This window comes from Ixodes scapularis, unplaced genomic scaffold (assembly GCF_016920785.2).
Source record: "Ixodes scapularis isolate PalLabHiFi unplaced genomic scaffold, ASM1692078v2 PGA_scaffold5__190_contigs__length_132052651, whole genome shotgun sequence".
Lineage (NCBI taxonomy): Eukaryota > Metazoa > Arthropoda > Arachnida > Ixodida > Ixodidae > Ixodes > Ixodes scapularis.
In genome coordinates this window covers 63,249,565-63,269,696 of record NW_024609880.1, presented here as the reverse complement: position 1 = coordinate 63,269,696, position 20,132 = coordinate 63,249,565, and the positions used below count along the sequence as shown (strand labels likewise).

Below are 20,132 nucleotides of genomic sequence, written 5' to 3'. Positions count from 1 at the left end.
TTCGTGCTTGATTGAAGTTGTTCGACGAAGCAGATTCTTAAAACCCGGTGTGAACGGTAGCCTCATCTTTGAGGACCCGGCGAAAGTTCTACGAAAGTGCAGCATTGGGGGAAAGCAGTGCAGCTCGCATCGAAAGCAGACTCGTACCGGCATCTGCTTTCGATGCTTCTTTCGATGCAACTTTCAATGCGTGCTGTGCTGCTTTTCCCTGGTGCTGCGATTTTGTTAAACCTTTGCCGGGTTTCAAAAACATGTTTCGTCACACAATTTCAATCAAGCGCGAATAATCACCCACGCTATTTTGATGGCAGCCTGCCACCATAACTGCCACAACGCTGTCTGCCATGGATGGATTATAGTGGCTGCAGCAGCTGCACCTTGGCTAGAGGTAATATCACTCTACCAAAAAGATGGTCGCCAGTGGCCGCATTCGCGGAGCGGGCAAACGCGGTCCAGCAATTGTCATAGAGATCAGTGGTGCTCACGGAGTTCTCATGTCCAATCCATGCACCGCACTCGACTGTCATCAGGCGGGTGGTTTCGATCCCGCAATTACGTCGTGAAGCTTTGCAAAGGCAGGACTGAAAGAAATAGTCCCCTTTTATCTTCGCAATTTCACCTCAACCAAGAAGCTTCTGAATCAGTGGCGGTCCATGCGAGTATACTTGGGACAGACCAGGAACAGTATGCCCCATAAAGTCATGAACATTCCAACTCGATATTGTTTCATGACCCCTTTAATTTGAGCGACGTTTTCATGTAATTCATACATTTTGTTCTCGCGGCCCCGTTGAGTGCGCTTCTCACCGAGCACCGGCGCACTGCAGAGAAGCAATGCCTGCAGAAGCGAGCTCCACGGATGTTACTTCTCTGCAGTGCATTGATTCTTGGTATGAAGCGTGCCCAACAGGGCTAATAGCCCACAATAGACAACTTTTTTTGCCAGATGAAGAAAGCTGATTTTGTTTTGAAGTGTCTTGCGCTGTCCGAACTGTCCACAATAGACAATATTTTCGAGGAATTAGTTTTCTTAAGGGGACACCCCCTGGGAAGGTCAACGTTTGAACCCATGTCTTAAATGAAATTTACAGTGTAGGTTGGTGGTCATGCTAGAGGGTGCATAACAAAATTTCAGGTCTGTCGGTTAAGTGGGAAAGAAATTATAGCAGCTTCTATCAGCAACACGCCTACATTGTTTAGTTAATCTATCGTCTGAAAACTATCACAATATTCAAGATTTTTATTTGCTAGATATGTAGCAGAATGCCTAGAAGGTGCGGCTATGGAAAGTTTTTTGTAAAAAGTCATTGATTTCTATCAATTTTCTCTTCTGCAAAATTGGTCACATTTTTGGTCTTCTGTGTCTTCAACACAATGTCACCATTTTTTTATAAAAGACATCCGTAAAGTGACAAAAAAATTTCATAGCGTACTCCTTATTAAATTTCAGTCAGGAAAAGTGAAGAACGAGCCTTCCCTGCATTGCCACTATCAAACGACAGATTGACTAAACTGGAATTTAACCTGAAAAGTGGAACGGAGAAAAATGCCTTTAAAGTGCTCCAAACCCTACCTTTTCTTTAGCTTCGGTGAACAGAAAATAATTTATAAAAAATTAACTATGCAGTGTAAACAAATGAAAATTTCTGGGGATACCCTCAGATGTTGGTGGATGTAAGTAAATATGTCATTTTTCGAAATCAACTTTTTTTGCAGAAATTTTTTCTGGGCAGTGTCCCCCCTTAATAGTTTTACCGATTTTTCATGTGTGACATATGATTAGTAGGCCTGTGTAGAGAAAATCATTGAAGATTTGCTTTGTATGTATAACCATCCATATAACAAATCATAATTTTATCTTTCGTCGTATCTTGATAAATTTATGATAATTCAAACTTCCGATAATTAAAAAAGAATTGTGGCTTCCTGGAGTTCGAATAAATGAGTCTCTCGTAGTGTGAAGATTTTACCTCGCAAATACTGCAAAACCTTCAGTTCAGTTACATGCACTTCTGAGGCTACCTAATGGATGGTGCCAATGCATTCTTTTGTCATTAGTGGTCACAACACACTTAATCACAGTCAAACTCAAAATGTGAACTGGCCTTGATACATTTTTTAGGGAACTTCAAGGAGAAAAAATAAAAAGTGTAATCTGGGACAGTCGGGCGTTTGAAGGCCCATGTACAAGACGGGAAGCGACTCTCGTGGCAGTTGATTTCAAATGGACTCTCACAGTTTAGAGAAGCTACGGTACTTATTTGGATACAGGTTGACTCTTCGTTGTGAGCCGTTAGCATTTACAGTTTGGGGACCGTCTGTAAATTGTAACCGACCGGTTGTGGAGGATAGGCGCTCGAAAGAGGTGCCCTGCCGTTTTCATCCAGTTGTTACTATGCGGAGCGCAAGTTCGTCTGCTTCTTGCACAGAGCTTGCAGTGACGTCAGAACGCCGAGCTGTGATTGGCTCTGATTGAAAGATAGTGGGTAGAGCTCAAAGCGAGCTGCCTTGAGGTCCACCCCCTATCCCTCAATCAGAGCTCGGTGTTCTGACGTCACCATGACCCCTCCAAAAGAAGCAGACGAACTTGCGTTTCTGTAGGGTATGGTGCGCCGAAGTATCGAAGCGGTTCACTAAGGCATGACAAGAGCGTGGTTGCAATAGACCCTTTTTGAAATGATGCATAGAATATGTGCGGCCGCCATTTAGTTGGTAATGCGCTTTGAGCACTTCTTAAGCCTTCGGAATGTAGGTACTCTGATCGAAACGCATTCCGCTGCGAAGGTGCATGATGCAAACTCGGAAACAATCCCAGGCTTCACGCCAAAAGCGACGAGACCAACTAATGGCGACTGCGCATAAGATATGCATCATTTCACATTTTCGGAAAGGGTCTATTTAGAGTGCGAGAGCCACGGCCACCTCGTGGCAATCTCTGACTCGTGCAGAACTACTTCATCCTGTCTTCGTCGATGGACAAGACGGTTCGCCTGTGGCACATCAGCAGCCGCGAGTGCCTCTGCTGTTTCCAGCACGTCGACTTCGTCACTGCCATCGCTTTTCATCCGAGGGTGAGACGCCGGACCTAACTGCGCTAACCCATAGTTTCTGACGGCTTAAGAATTGCGGGGTGTGGTTGGTCTAGAGTATCCCGTTGTTCTTCCGCAGCCAATGAGACTGCGGTATTCGTTGACAAGAACGCCACAAAACCAACCGTGAAGTGAGAAGTGTGAACATAACCTGCCACACCCCGCGCTTCGCTTTTGGGGGGCTGTTGTGGAGAGTGCCTGGAGCTACCAAAAGTCAGACTGAGATCAACTCGCCAAAATACGGCGGTCTGAATGATTTGCTTTTTTTTTCTTTATTCACATTGCATATATTAGGACAGTGTGTTTGTGGTGTTGTATGTCTGGGTATGGTTCTTGGGATAGTTTACAGCAGAATGTGTGTGAATCAGTCAAGCTCAACATTCCTTCAGCGAGGGGTCAGTCAAGAATACATTGGTCGATGTGCACGTCGATAAAATGTTGAGGTCGAGCAAAGAGCGGAGGGTGAAACGGCCCTCTAGTTCAAAGTAATACGGGATGAAATAGATTGTGGTTGGAAATTATTTTATACCAGAGACCCTGGTCTGCCCATAATAACTTGCACATTTGGTACAGGTTAAATATGGCTTTTTGAGAAAGCTTGTTTCTCGAGGTTGAAACGCAGAAAACGTTCCTTCATCAAAATTTTGATGCAGAACGCGTTTCAAGGGGCTGGTAGTTCCAAGGAAGGCGTGACACCACCACACGCCCGCCAAGTTTAGCAGACAGCGTTCGCGCGACTTGATTAGCATGACGGGTGGTCACGTTACGCGACGTCACACGACACCAGCTAAGTGATCACGTGGGGTCGGGTCATGCAATGTCTCGGGGTTGTCACGTGACTTCACATCGTGCGACATTACTAAAACTTGCGTTTTTTTTGGCGCAGCTCGAAACGCCCTACACATTTTCTGTCTCCCCACTTTATATGTGAGATGCATTAAGGGGGGGGGGGGGGGGGGGGACACTGGGTAGAGATTTAACTTCTGAACTACTCAAGTGATTGGAATGAAATTTGCAACGGTAATTTAACATCAGAGGCAGGTGTATTGTGAATACTTTCAGCTCTTCAGGTTAATTTTACATAGCTGCACAAGAAGATGTGTCACTGATTAGCTGGCTCTGGTCAGTTTAGCGAAGGAGCACCTCTAGTGTCTTTATTTGACCTTCAATAAAGTCATTTCTCTCTCTCTTTCTCTTCATTAAAAAACCACTAAAAAGAAAAAAAAAAGTTTTTTTTTTAACAAATTAGTTAAGACATTTATGTAAAAAAAGTATTATGCAAAAAAAAAATTTAGAGCAATATTGACGGCGCAAGATTTATTTTATGGTGAATTCCACGCGCAGATCTCGAGCACTCCAAAAGCGCTCCATTTGGAGCGTGCATATTCCAATTGCAGATCTGTCTCGAGTTGGTCTTCTTCCGCTAGTAGATCTCTGGCAGCGCCCGCCCCATGGAGCGCCTCCAACATAGCCAAACGCTTCCGCGGGTTTTCGGGGAGCTTGGTGGAAGGTGACAGAAGTGCGCTACGTTATTTCCTTTGACTTGGTGGTGCGCATGTGGGGTGAGGTTGGTTAGGTCGCGGGACCGGACGGGCCGTCTAGTGGGATTTCTTCGGATGCGTGTGGGATTGTGACGGCTCGAATGCTTCTACCTCGCGTAGATCAGGGATACAAAGCGGGGACTTTAGCGTGGCAAATCGTAAGCGGTGACATCTGCGATCGTGAGGGGAAAAACGAGAAAAAGTATGACAGATAATCCGAAGGTTAGGCCTTTCATTTTGCAGCCATAGATTGTTTACCTTTTTACACTGCATGCCAGAGGCGTTTTCTCGTGCAATAAATCAAAAACAGATTAGGCATCGACCGATCAAGTGATGGTTTGTTACCTCTGTGTTTATTAAAATCTTACAAACAATCTGAATTCCACCAGTGGCGATCGCTGTGCATGCCCCTTCCGCATCGAGGCGGCCGAAAGGTATCTGACAGTGGCGAACGTGAACGTCTTGTTATTTTTGACACAGGCTCTGTGGTACGGATATTTTCGCCCAGCCTGTGTCGCGTGTTATTTCTGCAGCTCGGACGGGTTGCTACAAAAATGTGAGTTCATCTTCCGCTCGTCAATTTAAGGCATGTCCCACGGAGTGAAATTTTGCCTCAATCGCGGATTTGGGGAAGCGCTCCGGATCTAGCTGTGGAATTCACCATTAGTTGCGTCTGAATAATGCGCGCAGAGTCCACGACATTGCGGAATGGTCATTTCAAACAAAAAATTCAAAAACCTCAATATTGTTATTACTTTGTTACTTTTTACTTTGTTGAACAAAAGATTCAAAAACCTCAATTTGAAAAACAAATTTTTTCGAAAAAATTTAGGTTTTTTTGTTTTCTCTTAAGGTAGGTACATTCATTTTTGCTAAAGCACAGCTTCTCAAACCCGGTTCCTAGGCATCCACTGATGCCTATTATGCATTCAGTGATGCATAAGTACTATGTGCCAAGCACTCCCTAGAAGTATGTGCCTTATGGGTGTGCATTATTACGGTACTGCTCCACTGCATTAATTCCGTTACCGGAACGGGTTCCCCGGCATAGAAAAGTTTAAGGACCCCTGCTCTAGAGGGACACGCACCCTTCTCGCCCCTTGGCTGCTGTCGGTACTTCGTTGCTTGTTCCGTTTCCAAAAAGCTTCCTGCATGCCCTTGCAGGACGACCGCTACTTTCTGAGCGGCTCGCTGGATGGCAAGCTGCGGCTGTGGAACATTCCGGACAAGAAGGTGGCTCTGTGGAACGAGCTGGATGGGCAGACCAAGCTCATCACGGCTGCCAACTTCTGCCAGAACGGCAAGTTCGCCGTCGTGGGCTCCTACGACGGCCGATGCGTCTTCTACAACACGGAGGTGACATAGTAGCACATGGCTTCTACGTTGCTCAGTGTTTGAGTAATTTTTTTTTCTTGTTTTGTATTGCTTTGGTGCCTGTTACTTTGTTGATTGACAAAGGGCATTGCTAATGAATGAAACAAAGAGCTTTTCAAGGCTACGCTTTTGTGCGAGTGTCTTAGGGAGCAGTAAAAGAGTCTGGGCTAGTCGTACACATTTCGGAACTGGTTACTTAAAAATAAAAACAGTGGAGAGAGATGATGCTGCAAAGTGCTACTTTCAGCTGAAGTTTTGTTTAAAAAATAGACAGTTTACAGTTATCTCTATATAGACAACAATTTTTGGGAACAAGCTGGGTAAATAGATGCATTTTTGTTTCATTATTATGAACAGTTCACATTATGGACACTTTTTGGGGGGGGGGGGGGGGGGAACGGAGGTGTCCACATAATGAGACATGACTCTATAAGCACTTGGATCTCCAAACAAAAGGATTCAAATTCACGTGGTGCAGTCATTCAATTGCTTGCAGCTTGCTGTTGAATGTTAAAGGCTTCGAAACGTTTTGGGACCTTTTAATTTATGCTTTTTGTGTAACAGAATTTTTGTGAGATGGTGTGCACATACATCTATGTTTATATAAATTAATTGGTCAATTCCTCAACCGGGAAGATGCACCTCGTAGTAGCTCTTCTGTGCTATAATTTAAAGTGAGGAGACAGCCTTGTCAAGTCCTTCCAAAGTTCTCTCGGTCCCCTTTATGACGAACTCTCTCGATGTCGCGAAGGGATGCTTGTATTCCTTCTGTCTCGCAGAGGGCAAAAAATATATGCATGCAGCGCAATGTACACTGTGTCCTTTTTTCTTAGAATGGCCTGCTGAATCTTCAGCAGTTTAAAATAGAGAAAGCAATTGAGATGAGAACTTTGGTAATATGAGAGATTCAATGAAGTTGGCAGTGAGGAATCAGTTAACGCTTTTCGTTATTAAGACCAATTAGTTTCCATTAATCATCAATTGCAGCAGGGTTGTGTACTTCCACCTGGAAATGGACGAAGACTGGGGAATTAAGAGAAACGTATGGTCTCTGCATCTAGGTGTAATTATATTATGGCTAAAATGTAACATGAAGGCTTCCATCTTAATAGTGTAGTAAAACCTCCAACTCCCCCTCCTTCCACAGCAACTCAAATACTACACTCAGATCCACGTGCGTTCCACCAGGGGCAAGAATGCGCAGGGCCGCAAGATCAGCGGCATCGAACCCATGCCGGGGGAGGACAAGGTGGGTTGGCTGCACTTGCATGCCTGTTGTTCAAAGGGTTTTACGAACCTTTGAGCGTACAAATCAAATACTGCTGGACGACAGAGTGAGGAAAACATGTACAGGCTTTTTCAGCAGTGTAGAGCCTACCGCGTGTGTGGCTGGAGCGAATTTGTTCCCATCCAAAACCCTTGCAGTCGCCGCTAGCTGACTGCGAGGGTTTTGAGAGTGAGGTGGAACTTGGTGTGGAATAAAGCTAGGAAGATGAGAGGCCAACGGGAAGCATGGGCACGTGAGCTGGGGCGCACAAAGCATTCGCTAGTTCGAAAAATAAATGGACGCAGGCTGCATGGAGCGGTCTTAGTCTCTCTTCCAGCATTTCGCTCTTTGGTTGAACTCGTCTTGATGTTGATCATTTATTAAGAAAGCACAACCTAGGAATCGCAATTTTTTTTTAAAAGAAAGTCACATTTTTGGAAAATAGGTTGACCAGCTTTTAGATCTTATAAAGAATGCTGTCCAAAAGTTTATTCCTGTAAGTAAAGTATTTACTCCGAAATAAATTATTCTCGACGCGCTGGCGGTCGCACGTGTGCGCCGAAGTCGCGGCCAATCACGAAAATGTGCTACTTCAAAGCGCGCTCCCTTTGCGTTTCTTAGGACTAGCACGGACAGGCTCCCCTTGTTGGAATGAGCAACTCGCCCTCTTTCGTTCTGTTCGCAGCATTGTTTGTGATATCGTGCTTACAGACCGTAAAACCCATAGAAAACATAGCTGTGCATGCTCTTATTGGTCACGCTGGCAAAACAAGAGCTCTGAACATGGCTAAAAATCGCGCACAAAGAGACGAGGACAAACGAGGAATTAACGCAGAACACAGACAGAGCCCTGATTCGCTAGGACGAGCCACGTGACGTCATAATCGTCTGCTAGTGCACGATTTCTGTCAGTCGTTGTTTCGTTTGCTAGCTGCTCTACGTGCCCTTGACCGTTCTTAGACTTTCTATCACTACGATGCCGGCGACTTTCCGTAAGAAGCCTTCACCGTTCAAGTTCGGTGGCCGCAAGCGGTTTTCGAAGTGAAGAGGGAGTGGACGAGGAAGACGAAGGAAGCGCATTTTCGCCATTTCCAAGCGCTCCGCCGTCGCCGAGTGCCTTGGAATTGCCCATCGCTTCGCTGCCTCCCTCCGAACATCAAGAATTAAGTCACCCGGGACCATTGGCGTCCACATCATCCTTGCCGGTGACTGAAATCTCAAGCGAAGACGACCTCACTGGAATCGAGCGGAAGATTGCAATGATGCAACGAAAGGCGCCCGCAAAATGTTCTGAGCCCAACAAGCCCGACGACCCCGAGAAGCAGCTAGGCCTAACCGAAGGTGAAGAGCTCAACAGCTGCCGCTCGCTTGGCGTGTCCTGCATCAAAGGTTTAGTGAGTGCTTTGCTGTGCCCCGAGTGCGCAGGATCTTCTCTCAAACTGTCCTAGACCGGGAAGGTGTCCTCCTTGCGTTTGTTGTCCTGTGCCCAACTTGCGGAGAAGTCGCAAGAGCTCCACACTCGGTGAATATTGGTGATACGCGACAGAACGATCTCGCAGCGCGCATTGGTCTCTCGTCACGTGACTGTGGTATGAGCTTCACAAAATTAACTCATCTTACTGGGATGAATATGCCGCCGCCGATCTGTTTGAAGACATCCCAGAAAGTTGCCGCGAAGGTTCACGATGCTGCCATGGCAGCCACTGGCAATGTGATGAGGACCGCTGCGCAGTCACTGCGAAAAACGGAGAACGCCAAAGACGGGGAACTTCTACATGTGTGCGTCATGTACGACGGAACCTGGCATAAACATGGCCACACGTCCCACTTTGGTGTTGGTGTCGTGTTTGAACTTGAAGGTGGTCTTGTGCTGGACTACAGTATCCTGTGCTGTAGTACCCCTCTGTGCCTGTTTTTGGTCCCTGGGTGCACTGCCATCTGTGCACCCAGGGACCAAAGCCAGGCACAGAGGGGTACACGGAAGGGATGGAAGACCACCGACCCAACTGCCAGAACGTCAATGGGTCTGCCGGTGCCATGGAAGTGGAGGCAGCCACTGTTATTTTTAGCCGTTCAGGCAGTACACCACTATGCTGTGTGATGGCGACAGCAAGGCTTTTTCTGAGGTAGCTGGTCTTGAGCTCTACGACAAGGAAATCAACAAAGAGGACTGTGTCAACCATGTCGCGAAGCGTATGTATGCAGGTCTAAAAGCCCTGAAGAAAACAAAGAAGGGACTAGGCAGGATAGGGAAGCTGACAAACCTGAAAATGGAGCAGCTTACCAACTACTATGCCTGTTCACTAAAGGACAATGCACCCGACGTGACGGTCATGCAGCGAGGAGTGTTTGCAAGCCTTTTGCACTCCTACTCCACTGACGAGGAGCCGAGGCATGTAGGTTGTCCCACTGGCGGGGACTCCTGGTGCCATTATAATCGGAGCAAGGCCCTCGGGGCAGCAGGAGAACCACCTGTGTTCCGGCCACATAAGCCAGCATTCTCCAAGGAAATTACAAAGGAGATGGTACCCTTGTACAACCGCCTGTCACGGAGGGATCTGCTGGAGAGGTGTTCCAGGATGAAGACTCAAAATACCAATGAGAGCTTCAATGCCTTTGTGTGGAAGAGGTGCCCCAAGGTGGAGTTTGCCTCCCTCAAGACTGTGGAGTGTGCCGTGGCCCTTGCAGGCCTCGAGTTCAACCTGGGGCCTCGAGGGATCGAGGAAGCTCTGTTGGGAATGGGCATTCAGCAAGGGAACTACCAAGCATCATACGAAGAGAGGGCCACCAAGATGAAGGTTGCGGTGGCCCAAGTGAAAGCGCTCGAGTCCTCCAAGATGTCCGCCAAAAAAAGGAAGATGGAAACTGTGGCCAAGGCACAGAGGGATCGTGCAGAGGTAGGAGTGACATATGCCCCTGGAGCATTTTAGATGAAATGGCAAGCCCACTGTTTGAACTTTCCAACGTGTTTTTCTCTGCTTCATGTTTTCACCATTTTTTCACATCTCAAAAACTATCGTTCGATGAGTTAAGCGTCCCCATGTCTAATGTATGGCTTTTCTGGCATGAAATTTACTGGAGAACTCGGCTATGCGCTTAGTTTTCGCACATTTGTATTTGTTCACACAAAAATGTTGACGTTTGTGAAGCAAGAAAAAAAAATGAAAAATTGATGCCATTATTGAAAGTTAATTTTTACATGAAATATGGCCTTAAAAATTATTTCAAGCCTATTGCCGATTAGTTTAGTCATTCAGCGTTATATCCCAACAAAGAAATTGTGCTATTTTATTCATATTTTAAAACGATAGGTTTTTTCCTTTGGCGCAGCTACATGTTTTTTTTGTTTTTTTTTCAACGAATAAGGCTGTAACTTTTCAAAAAAATAAACCTTTTGGGTTGAAAGCTGGTGTAGCCTTTTAAGTTTTGATGTTTAACATGCTCTCAATATTTCTTTGACATGGCACAAATACTTAAAAGTAGACCCTCCAAGCTTCAAGCTACGGAGCTCCTTGAAAAAAATGAGTTAGAAGTTAATTGTAGTGGCTTTTTACCCCATGAACCCGAATACCCAAACCATTTGCTGCACAAGTATTGTTAAACGCGAGAAAATGCAAAAGACAGTCACTGTACGTGACGTCCTTAACGGATCTTTTGGCTGCCCAAGGCTAGGGGGGCGGGGCTTCGGTCCTATTTTGAAATTGCTCTTATGGCTCTTTGACGCATCGCATTGAAATATAAGAGTTATATCTGTTGTTCTGACAGCCGAATGAACACAGCTCAAGTGTTTTTTCCCCAAATGCAGAACCGCCCCATCTTCCCTTTAAGGAGAGCCAAGATGAGCGCGGTGCAAGAGCGAAGTTCCCCATCGTTCTCAAAACCCTTGCAGCCAGCTATGCCAACTATAGCAGTGCTATTATATGGAAGCGAGCCTGCTCCGGCCTTGGGTGCAGTGGATTCTACAGTCGAACCTCGTTATATTGAACAGTGCGAGAACCGTGAAATAATTCGATATAAGCAAAATTCAATATACAAAATTACACCAAATACGCATCAAAGTGCAGCGCGATTTAATCACGAAAAAGCTAGCGGCAAAAATGACTACTCACGTGATGCGTTTAAGGTGAACTATTTATTCCGGCGAAAAAAACTGCTGCACTGTAGACTGCTTCTCGGAGTTGACCGCATGCCTTATTACGGTCCACTCTTATGGTCTCTAAACAGTCCACCAGCGCCACACCATTACCGTCGATTGCGCCGTGGTAGCGGCGTAAAGTCGGCCACAGCTTCGCCCGAAGTCTGAAGCAGAGCGGGGTCCTCAGCGTTTGAAGGGCCAGGTTCGGTAGCCATCTCTTCTGGAGCCACTCGCTTCTTGCGGCGAAGTTTTGTGCTTAGTGGATGAACGGGAAGTCCTTTGCTTTCTGTAGAAGCATCGGCCCCGACACCGGAATGTTCCGAGCCCTTGCGTCCAAAATCACTTGCGAAGTGATCTTTACACATTTTCAAAGGCCGGTGTCCGAACACAGCGTACGTCGCAGTGTTTGCTTTGTTCAGCCTTCGATTTGATGTCACTTTTCATCTTCAGCAGCGTGCTCAAAGTGCTTTGCGGTATGTTGTACGCTTCGGCAACGCTGGACCTCTTTTCTCCTTTTTCAATGCAGCTGATGATTTTAAGCGTCGTCGCAAACGTCAGCGACGTACGTTTCTTTACGTTTGACGGCATCAGTACGCCACACACGGTTGACGCAATGGCAAAAGAATGAAAAAACCGACACTGGCGATGCTCGCGATACGACTGAACTGACTGCACGCTGAGCCCGTATGCCGCCGAGTATGGATGGCGCTTCCAGCACCATTGGCATAAAGCTTTACGCAGGCATGCTTTTGTAAAGTCACAAACGCCCGCTGCGCCACCGCTATCCTCTGATGTGTTGCGGGAAAGCCTGCCGCCTCTCTCCGGAGCGCACGCTTTCTGGCGTTGCGGAGTTCGATATATTAATTTTTCAACCGACCCAGTTTGCAATAAAAAATTTAAAAATGCATGTAATTCTTATGACAGTTCAACAACAATTCGATATAAGCAATAATTCTGCATATCTGTGTTCGATATAATGAGGTTTGACTGTATACATTTGACAAAGGCTGTATCCTCTTGCAAGGGTTCATGCGGGTCCTTAAATTCCTTGAAAACCGTCAAATTTAAAAGTAGCATATTCAAGACCTTGAAAGTACTGGAATTTATATGGGTCCTCTAAAACCCTCGATTTTTGAGTTTAAAGACGCCCACTTCGTGTGCCAAGAAATCTATACTTCGTGAATTCTCGTTTCGTTTTTACAGGGAAGCCTTTGCATTTTAAACACTTAGCAGATATTTTGAGTGCCTGGCCACACGGGAATCAGTTTTGGTTCCTAAGGACATGGCCGGATCCACATCTAAACCACTCCTTTGCGTTATTTCTGGCACAGGGTCAGAAGTTGCTGTCGTAGCTCGGACAATAGGCTTAGGGTGGTGTGGTTTGCGTGGCGAAAAGTACAGAAAGTATGTGCAAAAAGCAAAGCCTTTTAATAACTTGTCTCATGCAAAAAATATTACATTTTACTTGGTTAAAATTCTGTTTTGTGTAAGTACAGTCGAACCCCGCTACAACAAAATTGACGATGCGCAAGAAAAAATTTGTTGCAGCAAAAATTTTGTTGTTGTGAAATTCACAAAAAAATGGCATACCTGAAATGGTAGAGTACAGATATCCAAGCAGAAGCACTGCCTGTGTCTGCCGATGCCGACTCGCCACTAAGTGTCTTGCTGACAATATCATGGCGGGCCTTAAACCTATTGAGCCAGCCGGTGCTAGCTTTGAAGTTGTCAGTTTCCAGCAGGAGCGAAATTTAAGGTCTTCTGCTGCACGACGCTTCCGCTGATGGGTATCTTCTTCGCCCTTGTCTCCACAAACCATATGTACATAGCCTTGTTGAGCTCTTCGTGCGCCGACAGTGTCAGTTTCTTTTGCTTAACCAATGTCCCCGACGCAAGAGCCTTTTCGATTGAATCTTTTGACTTTGGGATCGTCGACAATGAACTCAGAGAAATTCTTAACTTTTCCGCAATGACAGGTTTCCTCTGTACTCGTTGCAGGTTCGGTCAGAATGCGAGCTTTATCTTCTAAAGATAAAAACCTCCGCGTTTTGCTTGGCGGTGAGATGTCCAAAAAGCCCACATACTGTACTGAGAAAAAAAAAAAACCGGCAAAACAAAGATTATGTCTGAGTTTCGGCTTTGGACAGTCTGCAGCAGAGGATTATCAAGCCAAGAGTATGCAACCAACATAGGTGCAATAGCGAAGGAAGGAAAGGAAGCTTGCCAGCCTCATCGCCGTCGCTATTGAGTAATGGCGGCCTGCACGCCCGGTCAACGTTGCGCTCGGGTACCGGTTATTAGTGGCAGTTTTTGGTGGTTCAACACGTGATTTAAACTTGAGTAGGTGTGTTTTATTTGCCAAAATGCACCAAAGTGCCTTAAAGTTTGTTTTCCATACGGAAAATTAAACTTTTGGAAGTTTGAATTGCTCTGTAAAAATTTGTTCAAGCGGAACGGCACAAGAAACAGTGTTTGCTGTTGTGAGAATTTTTATGCATCGACTCCTATGGACCGTTGACAGGGAACCGAAAAATATTCGTTGAAGCGGAGTTCAACTGTAATGGCTCTCAATGTGGTCCTTAAAAATGTTTTGGTTGGGTCTTGAAAGTCCTTGAAAACCCTTGAAATTTTGTCTTCTATATCAGCATAAACCCTGTTTTTGGTAGTTATCAGAAAGTTGCATGCTCTTTGTCATAGTTTTCTAGTTTTTATTTAATCTACAGCGGTAGTAGGGTAGTACGTGCATCTTGCTTTGAGATGTGTTTCAATTGCACGAAAGGGGGAGCCTGTGCTCCTACCTGCAGTGAAATGGAGCAGGGATATTGCTTTGGGGCTTTGCAGTGGAGACGTGCTAATGACAAGGTTCAAAAGATGTTTTGGCTCACATGCTTAGCATCTGATGTTCTTTTACAGCGATAGCTGTTATGGGCTCTTCCGACCACTGGAAATGACGTCTGTTGTTGATGTTGTAGTTAATGTTGTAGTAGTTGTTGTTGCTATAGTAGTTGTAGTTGTTGTCATTGTTGATGTTGTAGTTGGCGATGTAGCGCGTTCGTCGTCTATGTTTCGAAATCCTCAAAACGGATTATCTGTCGCTCGCTGGAATCGAACTTGGGTCCGCCGCGTGCAAAGCCGAGGCGTTGCCACCGAGCTAGTCCACGGCTTAAAGGGGCACTGACCCGCCAAAGGTCTAAAACGATGCAAGTTGTAGTTATAGACAAGCAAAAGAATACCGCATCGAAAAAAAAAAAAACTTGCCTAGGCGCGCATGCTCTTTTTTATTTTTACTGTTTTTCTTTCCCACTCTTCACCTCCTCGCTTCTTTTGATTCGTGACGTCAAAAATCGTGAAATTTAGAAGCTTTGTAGGCAACATTTTTATAACATTTAATAATGGCAATCGTAAAACATGTTTTTTAACGCAATTGAGAACGCACCACCGCCCTTCTTTTTCAAATACCAAAAATTGGAGTCTGGTGTGTTGTCACCTCCTGGATTTGTATCCTCCCTCGGAAAACATGGCGGCGCTCGACGCACATAGCAGAGGATGATCGGTGAGTCGGGGAATCGAACGAAGTGGTCTTTTTTAGGTGCCCGACGACCTTTCAGACTTCTAAAAGGAAATCGTCAACTGGGTTTGATGTCTGTGTATCGTAGTTTCAGTTGTAACTCCTCCGAGGCAGTCTTTCAGATGTCAAGTGTCGTCTGCTCGCTGCGATAGGCAGGTGACACGGCACTCACGGAATAAAACCAGTTTTCCCCAATCTCCTCGTTCTCCTCGGTCTGCAGGCGCACTTCCCTTCCGCTCCTCACCTCCTCGCTTCGGGTCGCAATGGGAGTGGAGGTGGAGGCGTGAAAGAAAGTCGACTCTCAGGGCTCTGCAATATTTGATGTCACCGCACTGGCACGGATCGCGCAGGAACTTCAAATTCGGCATTTGGAAATTGTTTTTTTACTTCACAAATACTGAATTCTCAAGTTCTGAATTTTGAGGGCAATGTCCCAGCATCGTTGTCAATCGTTTAGGATAATAAAAAAAAGAAAGAAAAAGATTTTGATGTCTCAGTGCCCTTTTAATAACCCGCTCTAAACTCGAGATTTTTGTAGTACCCTATGCCCATTGCACATACTCTCTGGGGTAAAAAAGGTAACCGATAACAAAATGTCGCTGTAGCACTGTCAATGCCAAGAGTTTGTGCGGGGAGACGCGCTTTCACACGCTCCGAAGCAATAAAGAAACAGAAATATTCGGAACAAAACAAAAGCATTCGGACGAAAACAAATGCATACTATTTTGTTCTGAACGCGACGCCGATGCCCAATGACTTTGCCGCAATGCGTCGTTGCTGTTGTCGCGACTGCACCGTGGATTAACACGGAACCACTCCATTTTTTTATTGCCTTATCTTTCCTAGTTTTCATTGGCATCTTTTCATGTGCTAATGAGGAAGTAAACAAGAAATGGCCGGTTGCAAGTCGGAGAGCCAGAGTAGAAGGGCTCGAAAGATTGCCACCATCGCTTATAGATGGCGGTAGTTGTCCAGAGTTCTGTGTCATCAGGTCATTTGAGGACAGACACGATACTGGGGAAACTAGCCCTTAACAGCTCCACTGTAACATATTCCTTTGTCAAACACCCGGGCTAGTCATTGCGAACATCATTAAGACCTGCTTCTGCACCATCCTCCGTTGCCGCTGGGGGACCGCTCTCGACGCGTAAGCGGAACGGGACGTCGAGCACGCCGGTCGGAGGCGTGCCATGGCCGTGGTATCGTAACCGAGAAATTCGTCTCCCGCAGATCCTGGTGACGTCGAACGACTCAAGGATCCGGCTGTACGACCTGCGGGACCTGTCGCTCTCGTGCAAGTACAAGGGATACGTCAACCTCAGCAGCCAGATCAAGGGCTCCTTCAGGTGGCTCACTCTCGACTCAATGTCCACGTTCTATTCCTACAGTCGCTGGCGGGGTTAGAACGGCGGAACGCCTCTTTTAGATGCCCGGCCCCTGGCGCGCGCTCATTGCCTCACGTTGTGCTTCGGCTGCGCATGTGCTCTCCAGGCTCATGACACACCAGAGCGTCATCGCAGATAGAAAGCTTGCTATGGAGGCGGGACAAGTGAAGGACCTTGGTAATGGTATATTTTCCTGAAAAAAAAATGGTCAGAGTATAGGTCTTTACCAACATGCTTGGAAGGTGAAGCAGTTAGATTGTGCTGATTTAATTTTTTTTTACAAACATCAATTCCAGAAATTTTATTGCACTCATAAATTGCCTTTGTGCATATTTATATTTGCATCATATTAGTTATGGGAATCTTAGACCAGTTTACCAGTTTCATTTTTGGGTAACCTGTTCTAAAAAGAGATCCCCTGACAGATTTGCTAGATATTTAGCCCTCTGAATATATATTGTGTTTACTGTGTTGTGATTCAATGTAGTACCTCCTAACTTCTGAGCTTTCTACACCGGGGCTAGTGCACAAGTTCTAGTTTGCTAATGATTCCGGCAAAGTGATAACAAAACTTTGGTATGTGCCGATTAAAGCTGCGCATTTGCACTCCTCCTCTCTTTGGAAATGCCACAGAAAGTTGTACAGAATAGTAGAGTGATAGGAAGGGGTTATCATGTTTGATGTAAGGCAGGTTTCTATAGTATCTGCTTGTGTGTGCAGGCAATCATCTTCATAAGCAGGTAACCTGCTGGCACTTTGTGGGGTGCTAGCTACTAACAGAGGTACCGTTCAAGTAACTAAAGGGTTATCTCAACAGCAGTGGCAATCTCAAAGGAGACGTCAAACCTAGTAGCGCGGTCCCACATATCCGCGACAATGCAGATAACGCTTAGGACCACGTTGCCGCGAGTCGGTTCGATAAATTACTTCCTTCGGTGCCAATCATCGCTCCTTGTCTCACTTTCTCGAATATAGCGGAAGAGAAGACACATACCAGCGTAAGGTTAGAGTCTGAGAGCATTGAATAAAACTCTCTTAATGAACTGCTATTTTCCAAACGAGCTGGTCAATATTAAGCATGACAAAAAACCCCGAGACTGCGGGTAAAAACAACACATACGCTGAAAGGAAAAAAAGAAAGACGCACATGCAAAATGATTTTTTAGTGTATATGTCGTTTTTACCCACAGTCTCGGGGAGTTTGTCAAGCTCTGTGTTCCTTTGCAACCTTTCTACTCTTATTGCAAAACGTAATAAGTAATATGCTCCAGTATCAGAGAGGAGCCCTTACCCATTTTCAAGGGTAAAATACCTTGGCATCTGCTCCAAAAAGCGTAGGTGGCTGCTCTAAACCAATCTTTCGCCTGCTACAGAACCTGCTCCAAAACCTGCTACAGAACCTGCTCCAAAAGGTCAAATGCCGCTTCCATCACTGCCCATTGGGTGCCACCCTGCTTAAAGGGATGCTGAACTGAAATTTGGAGCTCACAAAACAAGGCTGAAGCAATAGACGGGACGCTGCAAAATCCAAAAAACATCACTCGTACAACAATATCTCAGACGGTTGGCTTGCTGGAAAATAAGTGCGGGATTGAAGACGGCCAACAAGGTTGACGAGACGTGTCACGTTGTGATTCTCATTCCCTCTTCTCTTCGCTTCGTCCCCTCAAGCAGGTGAACCGAAGCGAGGAGAAGAGAGGCGAGGCCACTTTCCCTCATCATCAACTGTGTTGGTTCCCTATAGGCACAAAAAGTGAACTTTCGCTCTTTGTACGGGAACTGAAAACGATTGAGATTTAACAAAGAAGTCAATTTTTTCTTTTCCCAGTCACGACGGACGTTACATCATCAGCGGCTCGGAGAATCAGTTCATCTACATCTGGAAGACGTACCACGACTACAAGTTCTCCTCGGCGCGGCGAGACCGCAACGACTACTGGGAGGGAATCAAAGGCGAGCATTTTACTTGCTTCAAAAAAATTTGCAGCTGTCTTTCGGTCTGTGGACTGTGGTATGCTGAACTGCATCTAACGAGAAATGCAGCCGACACTCACGTCCAGTCTCGGCCTTCCAAAGCGCTACCTCGTCATCCTTTCCTACCCCCTCTTCCGTGCGATGACGCGGAGCACGCACCGAGGCAATGGAGTGTCGTGTGGGGCATCGCACGTGCGAGCTACACGCGCGTTGGCGGGTGGCCAGTACAGCATAAAGAATGCGGCAGGTGCAGATGTGGAAAGGGCAGTTTCCATCCCCTCCACTTCTGCTACCTTTTCCAGTCTATTGGGGCAACACGATCACCTCCACTGTGCCGCACCACGCCAGAAATTAACGCAAAATCTGAGTCACCGTATTTTCGCGTGCATTGCCCGCCCTTGCACATAACCCGGACCCCCGACTCGCTGCTCGGAAAAATCGAGAAATGGCTTGCATGTAACCCACAACACGTAAGGCAATGTGCAGATCTCGCTAGAAAGCCTATCTTTATTCTGAATACACCCGTCGCTGGGGTCGCCGCAGCTATCTAAGGTGCCTTCACGTCACAGGAAGGGTCGTAATCCATGCTGTCGAGGTGATCGCCAATGTGGCACTTTTCGAAACCATTCCACACCATCTCGTCTGGAAAGCTCGCAGTCACGCCGGATCCCCATCGATGCGGCATGACTGCGACCTCTTCTCTTCCTGACAAACTTTGTGGGCGCTTTTTCGAGCTCGAGGTATGCACTCGTCTTTGGAACGCAGAAATCCTTCAGTCACGGCTTGCAGTTTACAAGCTCTCCTTCCTCCATTCTTGCAAGCACGACTCATTAGCGTCGTAGCGGCTGCAGTTCGGGCCCGCCGTCCGGTTTTTCATCTCTTCGCACTGGATCTGAGAACAGTCGTATCCTTTGCTGATGAGATTGGAAACTGCAGATCGTTGCCGTCCACAGCAGCGCCACTTCGCACATTGCTGTTGAATTGACGGCTCGACTGCTCGGTTTGCAAAAAGGATGACAAGGTGGCTACCCGAAAAGAAAAAGCAGAAGGTGGGGAGAAGAAAGTCTTTAGGAGAGACAGAGAAGAGAGACTCTGGACAGCACTACAGTCGAACCTCGATATATCGAACTGCGCGGTGATGTCGGAATAGTTCGATACAGCCAGAATTCAATATATTAAATCGCATCAAAAACGCATCAAACACTTGCTAAAAGCGCGTGGCCGTTGTGCTCCGCGAAGCGCCGACAGGCGGCACTTGCACGCCGACCGACCGCAGAGGCGGGAGCAGCCGCATTAAATATCTGGTGTGGCTCGTACTTGGCGAAAACCTGGGGCCACTCTGGATCAAGCCACTTCTTGATTTCCTCTTCATTGGCGTCCTCACTTTCCCCCAAGGCTGTCTTCCCGACAATGTTAAAGCGGGTCTTAAAACGTTGCAGCCAACCGCTACTGGCATTGAAGTTCTCGGCGTCGAGAATGAATGCAAAGTTCTTGGCCTTCTGTTGTAACATCGGTCCGGATACAGGAATATTCCGGGCCCTTGCGTCGATGAACCATTTGTGCAGCGTCTTCTCAACACCTTCAAAGGCAGCTTTGCGGTACACGCCGCGCGCCTGAGTACTGGTTCTGTTCTGCCTTGGCCTTTATGTCAATCTTGTTTTTCATAAGAGTACTCAAAGTGCTTTTGGTAGGCCTAGAGCTTCGGCGGCGCTCGACTTTTTTTTCTCCATTCTCAACTCGGTGGATAGCTTCCAGTTGTGCGGCAAATGTTAGGGACGTCCGTTTTTTAGCGTTTGGAG

General features: G+C 46.4%; 1 protein-coding gene across 2 annotated transcripts in view; it reads left to right on the top strand.

Annotated features, from left to right (window-relative positions):
* LOC120840898 (WD repeat-containing protein 44) overlaps window positions 1-20,132 on the top strand; it is a 52,541-nt gene that overhangs the window by 29,721 nt on the left and 2,688 nt on the right. For both annotated transcript variants that reach the window (XM_040211671.3, XM_042294121.1), the window contains exons 15-19: window positions 2,949-3,071; window positions 5,795-5,986; window positions 7,152-7,253; window positions 16,205-16,320; window positions 18,188-18,312. In XM_040211671.3, the coding sequence (XP_040067605.2) occupies window positions 2,949-3,071; window positions 5,795-5,986; window positions 7,152-7,253; window positions 16,205-16,320; window positions 18,188-18,312 (658 nt within the window). The remainder of the gene's footprint in view (window positions 1-2,948; window positions 3,072-5,794; window positions 5,987-7,151; window positions 7,254-16,204; window positions 16,321-18,187; window positions 18,313-20,132) is intronic.